Source organism: Saccostrea echinata, unplaced genomic scaffold (genome assembly GCF_033153115.1).
Source record: "Saccostrea echinata isolate AGI-Se365-2 ecotype Australia unplaced genomic scaffold, CSIRO_AGI_Sech_v1 ptg000006l, whole genome shotgun sequence".
In the NCBI taxonomy this organism is placed as follows: domain Eukaryota; kingdom Metazoa; phylum Mollusca; class Bivalvia; order Ostreida; family Ostreidae; genus Saccostrea; species Saccostrea echinata.
This window is the reverse complement of record NW_026889755.1, coordinates 7,286,240-7,299,714: the sequence shown is the minus strand read 5'-3', so window position 1 is coordinate 7,299,714 and position 13,475 is coordinate 7,286,240. Positions and strand designations below refer to the sequence as shown.

The following is a 13,475-nucleotide window of genomic DNA, read 5'->3' as shown; positions in this document are numbered from 1 at the left end:
TTCTGCCTTTTAAGATTACACTAGAAGTCCAGAGGAATGCTTTAAAAATATGCAATGTGTTAAAGTACATCGTAAATTAAAGTATTGCAATTTGTAAATGATAATTTTGAAGACTTCTCTGCAATATTGTATACATTCATAAACTGTAATCTTCATTGCGTAGGGTCAAGCAATACAATTCGACACAGGAGACAAGAGAACCAAAAAAGGCATACGTGTAGGTATAAGAAAAGTAACTCACATGTATGACACCGATGTCACAGGTGCAAACAGATGATATAAATTTAACCTTTTTCTGAGTATAGTATTTTGTAACAGTAAAGAAGATGGGTGAACATGACGAGCGAAAAGCCTATAGTGTGACACACATGAAGGTGAACATTTAAATCTTAATTACATTAAAATTTTCTTTCATATGTTATCTAACATTAAAATATACTTTCTGAAAAATCTCTACAATTTGCAAAAAGCTCACAAAGATTGATATTATTTGTTTATGAAATATAATACACACACTAAAGAGAGCAAAAAGAGTCATTTTCTCATACTATAACTCTATTTTTCGATATGAGTGGGTCTTCGCTCCATTTTTTTGAAAGTTAATCCTCTAAGTTTGCATAAAAATATTCATATTTTGTTACCAAAAATATGGGGCAAAGACCTACTATGCCTAAAAAATATACTTTTATTACATAACGTTCGCATCTTTTCGAGAAATACTTGAAGTCCATTTAGTCAATGGTCAAATCACAAACATGATTTAAATGCCATCATTCATCAGGAGCTGTGTAGTCTAGTGGTTAGCGTGCTAGTCTCGAAAGAAAATGATACTTAGGATTTTTATTGCTAGGGTTCGAACTACACGAATACAACATTATATTTTTAATGAAAGAATAAATTTCGCCGAGAAAATTTTCCTGTAAACAGTTTTGTTTATCATAATTTCATAAATTTCAACAATGAGAACTTAACTCTCAATACTTAATTCACAAATTCAACATGATTTTTATATATCTGAAGCTATAGGCTTTCTGCACGCTATGTTCGCCCATCTCCTTTTCTTTAGATGCTGGTTGCCACCCCCCCCCCTTTCCACGCCCACTTTTTGATGTTGTGAGATCGAGCATTGTCAAATTCCAGGATTTTTACAGTAAATTAGCCTTTTCTTCTTGTCAGATGTTTTTGGGAAGTTGCCTCCCCCCCCCCCCCCGTTTCAAAACCGCTGCTACGGGCCTGGTACCAATGTTTTGTATATTAGTTGACTTGAGATAAAGTGAGGAACAATTGTCTAACATGTTTCATAGGTTATTTAAATTGAATTTTCAGAAAAAAATTGAAGTGGAAATTTAAAAACAAAAGTTTCTCCCACAATAAAAATTCCACCTTTTGCTGTTTTCGTCCATGTCCCCTTAGAAAACTTAAGCCCAAACTACTGGACCAAAATGCATTCTTAATTCCTTTCATTCAAGCTCGTTTTAGTTTAGAAACTGATCATGAACTGAAATCCGCTCATAGTCAAAGGTAATAAGTGAAACAAATAAACAGTGTTAATAAATTAAGGTCCTGCATGTTTACAAACACACAGTGTGTAGAAGATAATGGTTCATACAGATGTATAAACAAAACATAGGTATAACGTATATCAATAGTAGTTTTTGTATACTTACATCACCACCTTCTAGTACCCGCTTTCCACTGTTTTCTTCACATTACAGAAATATTATCAGCTTTATACGTTTACGATTATTAAAATTATTTTTAAATATGAATGTTTTAATGATAGGTAGACTAGAAGGATACCAACCCGTTCTGTACTATATTATAACCCGTATTAATATTCTTTATCTACTAGATCCCCTTCAACTAACCTATTATAGATACATGTATATGTACATTACAACAACCGTACCTGTAAATACACGTAGTTTTTACCATAATTAATGAAAATAGTTTTACCTAGAAACTTTGCCACAGGTCAGCATTTTTTAAACTACAAGAAAATGTAGTCTTTCGTCAGAGCAATAATTTTAGAAATAGAACTGAATCAATGTTTCTACAGTTCCACGCGACTCCCCCCCCCCCCCTCCCCCCTTTTCGAACTTTGTAGCCATACCCTGAGCCCATAAATCATTGTCTGGGTATTCTTAAATTAAGAAATTACTTACACTTAATAAAGATGCTTTATGTCTATTCTAATTTGACAATTTATAGCCCTTAGTCGTGAAACGTCGTCTACAGATATTAAGCATCAATAATTTTATACAAAATGTGACCTCATTGTTTGAAGAATAATCCCATTATTTAAACCTTTTAATACATGAATAATTCTCCCGCAACTCAAAGAAATTCTCTAACTTTTTGTTAATTTTTAAATGTAGATCTTAAGAAACATTACATTTTACGTCGTGTGGCGAATACACCTTCCATATACATGTCAGAGAGAATTTCATATCTTCAAATTTTTTTTTTAAAAAATTCATTTATATTTTATTTATCACACATATTTTAAAATCATTGATAGTGAAAAATATCTTCAAAACGAAAGTTAACGTTATTTTTATAGCATGATAGGCGCCTAGTCTACAATTTACAAGGTCAACTGTCATGTTGTAAATTTTGAATTTACTGGGTGCCAGTAAATCACTGCTACCCGGTAAATTCAAAATTTACATGACACAACAATGCCTTACTCAACTTATCGGAAATTTAGTAGAACGATAGTCGATTAATTGATGAAGAACTGCTTTATTTCATAACATATTCATGCTACACGTATTATAGAATGAAATATTACTGTAAAAATGGTTATATACACTGGTTGTTAGTACGCGTTTGTGACTGTCAAACATTACGCTTGGGTCTAATATACGCGGTCGCACGAGTTACCGAGAAAAATTCACGCGGCTATCGTAACTAACATCGAGTTGTTCCCCTTTGAAAAGGTCAAGTAGTTTACACGCATGAATCATAGGAACTCCCCATCTTAATTGTTAAAAATATATATATCTACTAAACTATAAACATACTAGATATATATTTTTTTAACAATTAAGATGGGGAGTGCCTATGGCATGAATAAGAAAAAATAAATGAGAAATAATTACAAACAAAACAAAACAAAAAAGAGGCCCATGGGCCACATCGCTCACCTGAGTAACTTTGGCCACACTGTTCATTACCAGACTTCCCCCCTTGTAATACCTATTGTACGGGGTTATTTTACGCGGTTCTAAGCTCACCACGTAAGTAATGTAAATTTCCCCCACGCGTAAATAACCACTTTTACAGTATTCACTCTTTTCTTCAGTTTGATTAGAATAATTTTGAATTTTTTGATAGTATTTTTTTGCAAAAAAGAGAAAAGATTCAATAATCGTGATTTTTTCCCCCAAGACCTCTTATGAATTCTAATTTGCCATGAAAATTTAACTTGAAAGGATTTTTTAAATAAAATATTTACTATGCCTGGCCTTTTTATCTATATTACCGTTAGTCACCAGGAGATGCAGGGAGTCGCCATTCTCTGCCTAATTCATCATCAACAGTAATATTGCCGGATTTAGACTCAGTTTAGTTCTTTCATTTAAGTTATACATTATTGTATATTTAAAAAAAAACAAAAGCAAATGGTTATGCTCTTCTTCCTTTTTTTTTTAATTTTAATCAGATAACTGACTAGCAAAATAAACCTACTCTAACAGAAATCGTCATGATTAACACAGTGAAAAATTGCGAAACATGTGAAAATTGAACACAAAAGTGAAAAAACAGTATCACTAATCCATCATTTCATTAAACTGATCATAGGCTCCAAGTCACCTCTTCATTGTATTTCTTTTAGGGCCTTTAATTTGGTGGAACACAGCCTCCCCTAAATAAAGTTCATCGCTAAATATCTTAAGTGAATATATTTAAATCTAACACATTCAGAAAGCGCGCAAAAACAGGCCTACGCTAATATGCTAAAAGATCAATTTCTTCAAAATATCGTTCATATCAATGTTATACAAGTACGGAGTGTTACACATTGAACAAGATGTTATGTATTGCTACTAATAGGTAAAAACTTCACCATCCCATTTGGCTAAATGAAATGTATCTATCTTTTATAAAGATAGTATTTGCGCAAACAAACAAAAATAAAAAAAAAAAAAAAAAAAAAAATACAAATCCAAAAAAAAAAAAAAGAAAATCAAACAAACAAAAGCAATTACATATATCTCCATTCGTTGATATTTCATAGCACAAAAAATTTGCTTTATTTTCACATTTTCGTTTTGGGGTCAACAAAAGTCACCTTGTGAGTACAAACATGCACTGGAGAACTTGGATAGTTGATAAGCTTTCTAAAAAACTGTGAAAGGAAAAAAAAAATAAAGCAGTCAATTCAATGATGTCAATTTGGGGATTATCCCTAGATCCCCCTAAAGTCCTAATAAACCATCTTTTTTCATTAACTTTTTTTTAATTACCAGTCACATTACCCTGATTTGACTATACTGCAACAAAGCGTTTGGGGTGGAGGACAACTAGCCTTTAAATGAACATTTCAATAGTAAAAAATAATGTCAGGCCGCCCCCCCCCCCCCCCGATTCTACGTGCCTGCTAATAAAAGATTTCACATTTTCCTGGGATCAAATTGTAGTGGTTTGATGAAAAATTATGGGTTTGTGGAGATTGGATTTCGTGGTTAATGTGGTGTTTAGTTGTGATATATTCGAAATTTCACATTTCATTGAGAACGTAATTCGGAGGTCTTTTCAAATAACGAATTCAACAAGAATTAAACCCCTTCGAAAATTAGTGATTTCACAGTATATAAGCCTTTTTCAAAATTAAGGGTTAAATAGTAGAAAGTTTAAATTATTCAAAACTCTGTTAGTGACTGATTTGTCTTAAATGTTAAAAAATTGTCTTCCCCTTCTTTAACTGCAAAAACTTTTATTTCATCATTTAAAATTTTGCAGGAAATTGCCTTTCTAAACCTTTTTTTCTCCAAGAGAAACAATGAAAATCGTATAATGAAAAATAAGCACCATCGATATCTAAAGATATCAAAACAAAGAATTATCTTTGACAACCAATATCAGCTCATTTGCATGGGCAATAAAAAAAATCAATGAAGAAATAGAAGTAAAAGCAGATAAGGCTGGGGCATGGGAGACCATCGCTACAAGGTTTGCAAATTTTGTTTACAAATCATTCTATAAAAGTATGCAACAGTAGTAGATTGGTAATAAACATCATCGATGTCTAGGCCCTATATTTCTTATAATGAGTATTCATTTGTGATATGTAGGTATGTTGTTCATTTATAATTTCAACTATGTTGCATATTTTAATTAATTTTTAATTAAATTATTCAGCATAAATGCCATTGGTGGAAATGGACGCACCACCAAAGAGGTTAAAAAAAAAATGGCAGGACATCCAGTCTTCCACAAAAAAGAAGGAAGTAGAGAGGAAAAGAGTTGCAATGAAGACAGGTGGAGGCCCTCCCCCTGAGGACATCAAAGACTGGGAAAAAAGAGTATGTTTTAGATTTTAAAGAAGGGGTGTTGGGGGAAAAAACTTTTTTTTTTGCAATTGATTTAACAGTTATCATTTAACTTGTAGTATACAAAATATTGATTGGCTGTCAAATTTGAAACATTACAAATAGTCTAATGATGTACATCAGTCGCCACAAAATGATATGAAAATTTTAAAGATATATTAATTGGCATTAAATAAATGAGCTTGGGTGATTGTTTTAGATAATTGGAATCATCTCGGATAAAGTCCTGTATGGGATTGAGGGAGGGACAGACACTCTTGAAGTCTCAAAAGGAATAAGTATAAACATTATACATATTATATAATTTCTTGCCTTTTTATTTTACATGTACTCAGAAGTACAGTTTGATGAAATCAAGTAAATCATCAACCTATATCTAGACAAAAATTATCTTCAAATTTAATTGTACAGCAGGTTAAACTAATGAAATATTATTAGTAATTATTAGCACATGTATGTATTATCAACAGCATGACCATGAAGAGTTTATTTTCAAGTAAATCAACATACAAAGTTACTTTCTGTTTTATAGAATTGTATAACTGTTAAGGCATATGTATATTATTTCCCATGCTATGTGAATAAAATGGAGATTTAAATTGCATGATAATTTTCAGTGCATAAAGCATGTAGTGAGAGTGCATGTCTCAGCAACATCTGCAGTACTAGTGCACAGGCAGTGCTACCCGGGGTATTGGCCACAGACACTGAAGCTGACCCAGCTAATTTGGAAGATCAGACAGTTTTTATTATAGGATTGCAAGTTTATGTTTTATATATCTGTAAAATTTCAAGTGAATTTATAGATAAAAGAGGTTTAATTAAAAACAAGAAATACACTGCATTGTAGTTCATGGAAAAAACTTTCCTTAAATTGTACATGTTTTTAAATTTGGGATAATGAATTCATTGCTATATTTGATATATTCATAGCTACCTGTAGCACTCCAACTTCAGCTGAGGGAACCACAGAGTTTGAGCCTGGTATTTGTATTATAATCATTCCTCGTATTATGAGAAGATAGAGCTATATAAAAAATCTTTAATATATGAAATATATGGTTACAGTGTTGAAATATAAGCAATATTTGGGCAGGGGTAAGAAAACCTGATAGGGGGATAGGCTTGCCAAGCCCCCTATAACGTTTTTAACCAAATACTGCTTCTATTTCAAGAGAGTTATCATGTATTTTGTTTATCCTGCTACATATGGTTTTACATATGTCTAGAACAAATTTAGGCACATTCTATAGTGGAAACAATGATATGGCGTAAACAATAATATATATAACATCCCACTGTTTTTCAAATACATCAAAATTCACAAGACTATATTTAGCCATTTACCATGTTGACCGTAAAATTTAATTTAAAAGCTTTGATTTATTAGGTTACCTTCATTAGGTCAATGCAATGAGGTGGTTGTGGGTTAAAAAACGTTAATTTTTAATGGTATTTAACCATGAAATAACAATTTGAAAACAGCTGCAGTTTTTTTTCACAAAATGTAGAGAATTAAAACATTATAAATTTAAAAAAAAAACATATATATGCATATATCTGCAGTAATAAAAATGTATTTTTACAGTGGTCATTAATACATGTAAAACTTTGGAGGATCAGGAAGGCTCTAAAAGAAGCAAATGTAAGTAATAAAAAGTGTTATATGTATATTTTTATTGATTTTGCTCCCCCCGCTCTCTCTCTCTCTCTCTATTTATAAAATTCATACAGAAATGAATTTTAATTATACATACTTTTTTACTTATTTTATGAGTAGAAAAAAAGATAACCTAAAATTATTGATTTTAACTTTAATTACTTTAATTCATTTCATTTCAGATGAGAAACAAAGCAGTAGAAAGCAGAAGCACACAGGTGTGTTGATTTTATATGTCCATGACAGTTACTTCTGGATATCTTGCAAACACTGACAATTTTGGCCTCCGACTCAAAATACATTCATAAACCTTATATGATTTTTTATCGTCTTTTGAGTTATTTGAGTTATTTCATAATTAAGGACATTTTAGAGGAAAAAATATTATATTTGATTAGATTTTAATTACCTTCCTCTTAAAAGAGAGTTAAATTCAATTTGTGATTTGATTAAAACTGCTTTTATCTAAGCTTCTTTTACTATTTTTAGAAATCCATATATTTTTTTTAATTTAAGCATTTTTGCCTAAGTGTATTTACTAATTATTCTTAATTTTTAGGAGAAGATGCATCTGAACTTCTCATCATTCAGAAGGAAATGTTGGAGATAATGAGGGAAGATGTTGCCATCAAGAGGCTACCACTAAACAAAAAGATAAACAAGTCTTTCACGTTGCAGTGTACCATCACGATCTTGTCCCAGACAGACAGTGTCCTCCTCAGAATTTATGTCAACTATATCACCCCCAGGAGTCACCAAAGGAACTTTCCTCTCAATGCACTTGTTGTGCAATTTCATTGCAACACTTATCACCTTTTCAGGGCTGAATGGCAAACACTCTCCAGTTTTGTGCAAGCACCTGAAAAAATTATCATATTGAGCCTCATTCAATATTAATTTTGTGATTGATTGGTTGATCGATTATTGTTATTTTACGCCTAGTCGGCAATATTTCAGCCATGTTTCTGCGGTATGAATTTAAATACTGTATGAACGGTTTGAAAGTTTTTGAGTTTCTCTGGCTATTAATTTTGTGTAAATTGCTAGAAAACAATAAATACAGGTGATATTGAATGCAACTTTTACAAGATAAAAACAATGGATGATGCTATACATGTACCTGAAACGCGATTTGAGGACGCCAAATGCCCTTTCTACAACGACCCTTGTCTGTCCGTGGGCCTTATTATAGCGCTCCTCTGCCTCTGTTTGTGGATGCAGCTTTGGGGTCATTAAGTACGACTTTAAGGGGTATCCGGAATCACCAACCAACCAACAGTTGTCTAGCCCCTCCAAAACCTCACGCAGCTTGCTATTGTTAAAGATGAAACTGTCATGAACGGATCCTGGCCACTTACACACCATGTTAGTGAATCTGTAATATTCATATATCGTAAGATTTATAAACTGTTGTTTATACTTGAGAAGTAAATGTATATATAAGAACAGTATATGAATAATCAGTCGCTAACCTTAAAGCTGAGTCAACAACGCCTTGAACGTTTAAGGCGTGATATCCTTTACGCTCAATCCTTATTACAATCATGCCAACAGTTTGACTGCTTGATGTCCAGGAGTAAAGTAGATGATTTTTAAAGATTGCATTAATTTTGGTGGTTTAATTTAGCCCCACCCCTCAGTCCATGGGAAAGAACTATCTAAGTTTATAGAATTTGTGTCCAATCCCTTTGACATATTGTCGATAAAATATGTTCAAAACAACCCCTCAGGCCCCAGGGGGGCAGGGACCATGAAGTTCACAATTTTCGTCCCCTTCAACCATAGGTGCTAGATGCCAAAATTGGTTGAAATTGGTTGAGCGGTTTCAGAGAAGAAGCTAAAAATGTTCAAATGTTAACGCACGACAAACGACGACGAACTGAGTGACTCAGGTGACCTAAAAATGGATTTGTTCCTTTGCCAGATTTTTTAATTAACAACATATTCTTATCCTTTTGTGTAAGTTTGGTGATAATCTACCCAGTGGTTCTTGAGAAGATTTTTTAGCAACGCAATACAGTTAAGGTGCCAAATGGAAATATCGGCGAATTTTTTAGATAGAAAATACATTCTTTACAAGGATGGGCGTTTCTTTTTAGGACTTTACTATTATAGGACAAATGCAATGTGGTTGAAAACTACATGTCGAGGACGATTAGATTTCTTATTTAGACTTGTCACATGATGTGGCAGTCACGTGATTTTAGCAAATATACCTGAAGTATTGAGGTCATCCATAAATTCTAATATTGCAAGGGCATAACCAAGCTAAAAATCTAAGTTTAACATATAATTATTTTCAACACTCTTTATAGTTTGTGAAAAGTGCTGCGAACCTATATCGATGCTACTATCTAATTGCTAAAATTACATTTGTTAGACCGTATGTTGATTAATCTGCTGGTCAAGTACATTAAAATTCATTTGCAAGATTTCAACAGGTTCGCAGCACTTTTCAAGTATCTTCATACTTCTTGAGTTTATGTGTAAAAGCTTGTCATAATTCATTGAGGGTATGCCCTTGCAATATATCGATTTATTACGACCCTTCTATTACCCTTCAATGAATCTGCATACAAATATACGACAGTATCGCTTGTCTAGGGAATGTACGGGAAGTATATGAATAAAATCATAAAATAGACATCGCATCCAAGTTAATGGCCTCTTATATATCTACAATTTATATATCTACAATTTATATTTTATTTAATTACAAAATACATTTTTTATAAATATAACTTGATCCGCCTCTCACTGCATACAAACTGCGTCAAATTTTACGATATGACGTCACATTGACAAGTGCATTGCGATCAGTGGATTGTTTATATATTGCTGTGTGGGATTTAACCAACAACAATAATGCATGCACTAGTTAGTATTGATGTAGTTTAAAGCTATTCAACAGTTTAAAATAGCAAATCATTTCATTTTGTGGTAATTTGAAGAACTTATATTTTTGTGTGATGTTATAGTAAGCATTTCCCGTATAAATTAAGCCCCGCCTCCTTACTGCAGCCTTAAATGTGATGCGATTCAGTACTTTTGTTTCTATTTTCCTAAATATCCCCCCTTGTTTAAGGGTCACAACTCTAGTTTTAGTATAAACGGGAGCCCTTAGGCCAAGGATACCCTGTGACAAATTTGACAATAATTGGCCAAGGTGTTCTTGAGTTACGGCCCATATTCTTAAAAGTTTATGCACACCACAGCATTAGCTCTTTGAGCCTTTGGCTCAGAAGAGTAATAAAAAAGGAGAACAAAGTTAAAGAGAGGGGGAAAATATAAAATTTTTAGGTTTTAAAAGCAAAGAAGTATGAGTCTTTGTACATGTGGAGGGGTCCTTGAAAACGGTACCGTGCTAGTATGTCACCGTCCGTCATTGATTCGAGCGGATTTCTTCTGTCTCGAAATATCCTCGGTGTAGGTAATTTTCTAGTTCTGTTTTGATTTTTTTCTTTCATTAATACAATGAATGCGGCGGCCATTTTTACCTCTAAGACTGTTACCATAGTAATCTTTGACTTACGACAGCCTCAGGGCACTCGTAAAGTTACGATAATTTTTTATCGTAAGATTATCGTAAGTATTTTTGTGAATAGCTCAAAGTCTTCAAAAAAATCTTACGACAATTTTACGTCTACGATTTATCGTAAGATTTTTTGTGAATAGATGTCCATATCTTTATCAAAAATAAACGGCCAAAAAACAGCGGAGGGCCATTTGGAACAATTAGGACCCCGAAAGCTTTACAGGCTATTAGATGTTTTATAGCGCGAACTACTAAGTGAATAGGGGGTACTAACCAATTGTTTTCATGTTCCCAGTTTTGGGTAAAACAGTCAATAGCTTCCGAGCCAGGATTCCAAAACTTTGAATTATATCGCCCCAACTTACAATTATTATAATTTGCAAATCTGTCAACAGTAAAAGTTCCGAACAAATTGTTAACGAATTCAAAAAATGTTGCAGTAACACCCCAATCATCGTGATCTATGATATTACTTAGAAAATCAGCTTTATCATTTTCTAGTCTGGGAATCCATTGTATGTCAATTGAAATTTTTTGTTCTACACAAATCTTGAAAATATTGTAAGCAAGAGATTGTAAATGATGTTTCATACTGCCAGACTGAACAATTTTTACACAGCTCTGATTATCAGTGAACCATTTTACTTCTTTATTCACTAAACTATCTTTAAATGAAGCTAAAGCTAATTCAATCGCTCGAAGCTCTCTCCAAGTAGAGCTCATACCCTTCTCAAACTCTTTCCACATTAAGTGAAAATTTTTTGAATCAACTTCAACAGTGTAAGCTCCTGACGCTAGACTACTGGCATCGGAGTAAATGATGACACTTTTTTTTGTCGGTATGTGTAAATACCTTGTTTTTTCTGAGTAGATACATTGTAACCAAAAATTACATTCATTTAGAACCTCGTTCTTGTGTGTAAATACAATAATATCGTCCCATGACTTTCTACATGCTATCTCTATAGAACAGAATCTGGTCATTATACTACATATGTTACCCATTACTGGTGACATTGACATAATCTTTCCGACCACTCTTGCCAACTCTCTGGCCGTCACTTTAGGAAAACTCTTCACTAGTTTCTGCAAACAAGCAACTGTGTCGTCAAGACGTCTTGTGGGCACTGAAATAGAAAATGACTTTGAATCCCAAGAAATTCCTAACCATTCTAAATTCTGGGTAGGGTAAAATACAGATTTTTCAAAATTAATAAGTAGCCCAAATTCTGACAAACTCTTTTGAATGAATTCAGAAACTGAAAAACATTCCTGTTTAGATGGGGCAAACACAAAACCGTCATCTAGGTAAAGTACTATTTTTATACCCCTCTTTCTCCAGAATTTAACAATAGGTCTTAGGCATTTTGTAAAAATGAATGGAGCGGATGACAAACCAAACGGGGAGCACGGTATAACAGTAATACTTGTCGTTCCATGAGAACCCGAGGTATGTCTGGAAACTTTCAGAAATATCTATATGATGACAGCCAGATTTGAGATCGAATTTTAGACAATAACAATCTTTTTCAAAATAATCTAGGGCTGTTTTCCAATCTTCAAACTTTATTTTCTCATATTTCACATAATTATTAAGTCGACTCAAATCTAGTATCAATCTCTTTTTCGACCTGTTTTCCGCGACGCTGAGGGGGCTTACAATGTATGGTCGTATGTAACTTCTACAACACAACCTGTCTTAATTAATTGGGATATTTCTGATGTGACAAAGTCAGCGTTAATTCTTGCAGATTTGTTATTTCGAAAAATCATAGACGGTGGAACGGAAATAAAAGGAATTTCATAACCAGAATGTATGACTTTCAAAATATAAGTAAAAGCCCCACTTTCTTCCCATTTACTGTAATGTCTTTTTAAACTGTGTTTTATGCTACTTTCTGTTTTGCTCTTTTGAATCTCTTCATGAACACAAGTCAAACAACCTGTATACTTACCATTGACTTTGAGTGGTCTTTCCCTTTGGGCAGTTGGACTTCCAGTGCCCTGTTGCAAAACAGTTGAAACAAACGTTGTACGGCATAGGCTGTCTCCTTGACTGCTTGTTTCTGCCCTGGCCGTAGAGAAATGGCTGTTGCTGCTGCTGTTGAAATGCAGGAAAGGGCTGAAAAGTACTAGAAACCCCAGGAAAAGCCAGTTGAGCTGGAGATCCCGCTGCTGCCGCTGGTGGTGTTTTTTGTGTCCCATAAGGCTGAAATCTCTTGTTTTGTTTCTGATGTCTAAGGGCCCTGTTTTCGGCGCTGCGAATCTTCTTTTCGTCATCAGAGTTGTCTGCGATCTTGTTACTCTGGTATTCATTGACGGTTTTCCAACCGGCCGGAGACGAATCAGCTATCCGTATATACTTCTGACGCGTTTTTAATTTTTTATTTAAGTCTGAAATAATTTTCAATGATTCAGAATCCTTCAAGTCAAAGGTTCTTGACTCCAGCTTCTCAAAGCCCTCTAACAATTCGGCATTAAATTCGAACTGAATTCGGTTACCTTCGGACTTTATCTTGTGCAGAGAATTTTCTTTGAGTTTCTTCGAAATAGACTCGGACTGTTCCGCTTTTAACTGCCCCGAGAATGTTTTGAATTGAGACTGTATTACTCCCGTGAAGAGTTTAACAATGTCCGAGATTTCTAATGAAGAAGTCCCTCCTGTGCTGTCTTTTGGTAATTTATCTGTATCTAAAGTCAGCTCATCGCCCGAATCGCCCAT

The 13,475-nt window shown here is 33.6% G+C and overlaps 1 protein-coding gene across 1 annotated transcript; it reads right to left on the bottom strand.

The window, feature by feature from the left end:
* Window positions 1-12,704: 12,704 nt before the first annotated feature.
* LOC133180319 (uncharacterized) lies at window positions 12,705-13,475 on the bottom strand. The gene is made up of 2 exons (XM_061314866.1): window positions 13,256-13,475; window positions 12,705-13,147 (listed from the first exon to the last, which is right to left on the bottom strand). Exons 1-2 carry the CDS (start codon window positions 13,473-13,475, stop codon window positions 12,705-12,707), a joined length of 663 nt encoding a protein of 220 aa, XP_061170850.1.

What these genes read in the sequence shown, in the direction of transcription:
- LOC133180319 (XM_061314866.1), bottom strand. Translation starts at nt 13,475, where the DNA reads ATGGGCGATTCGGGCGATGAGCTGACTTTAGATACAGATAAATTACCA. An exon ending in GCACAAGATAAAGTCCGAAG is followed by an intron (nt 13,148 to 13,255) that starts GTAACCGAATTC and finishes AAATTATTTCAG; the next exon opens with ACTTAAATAAAAAATTAAAA.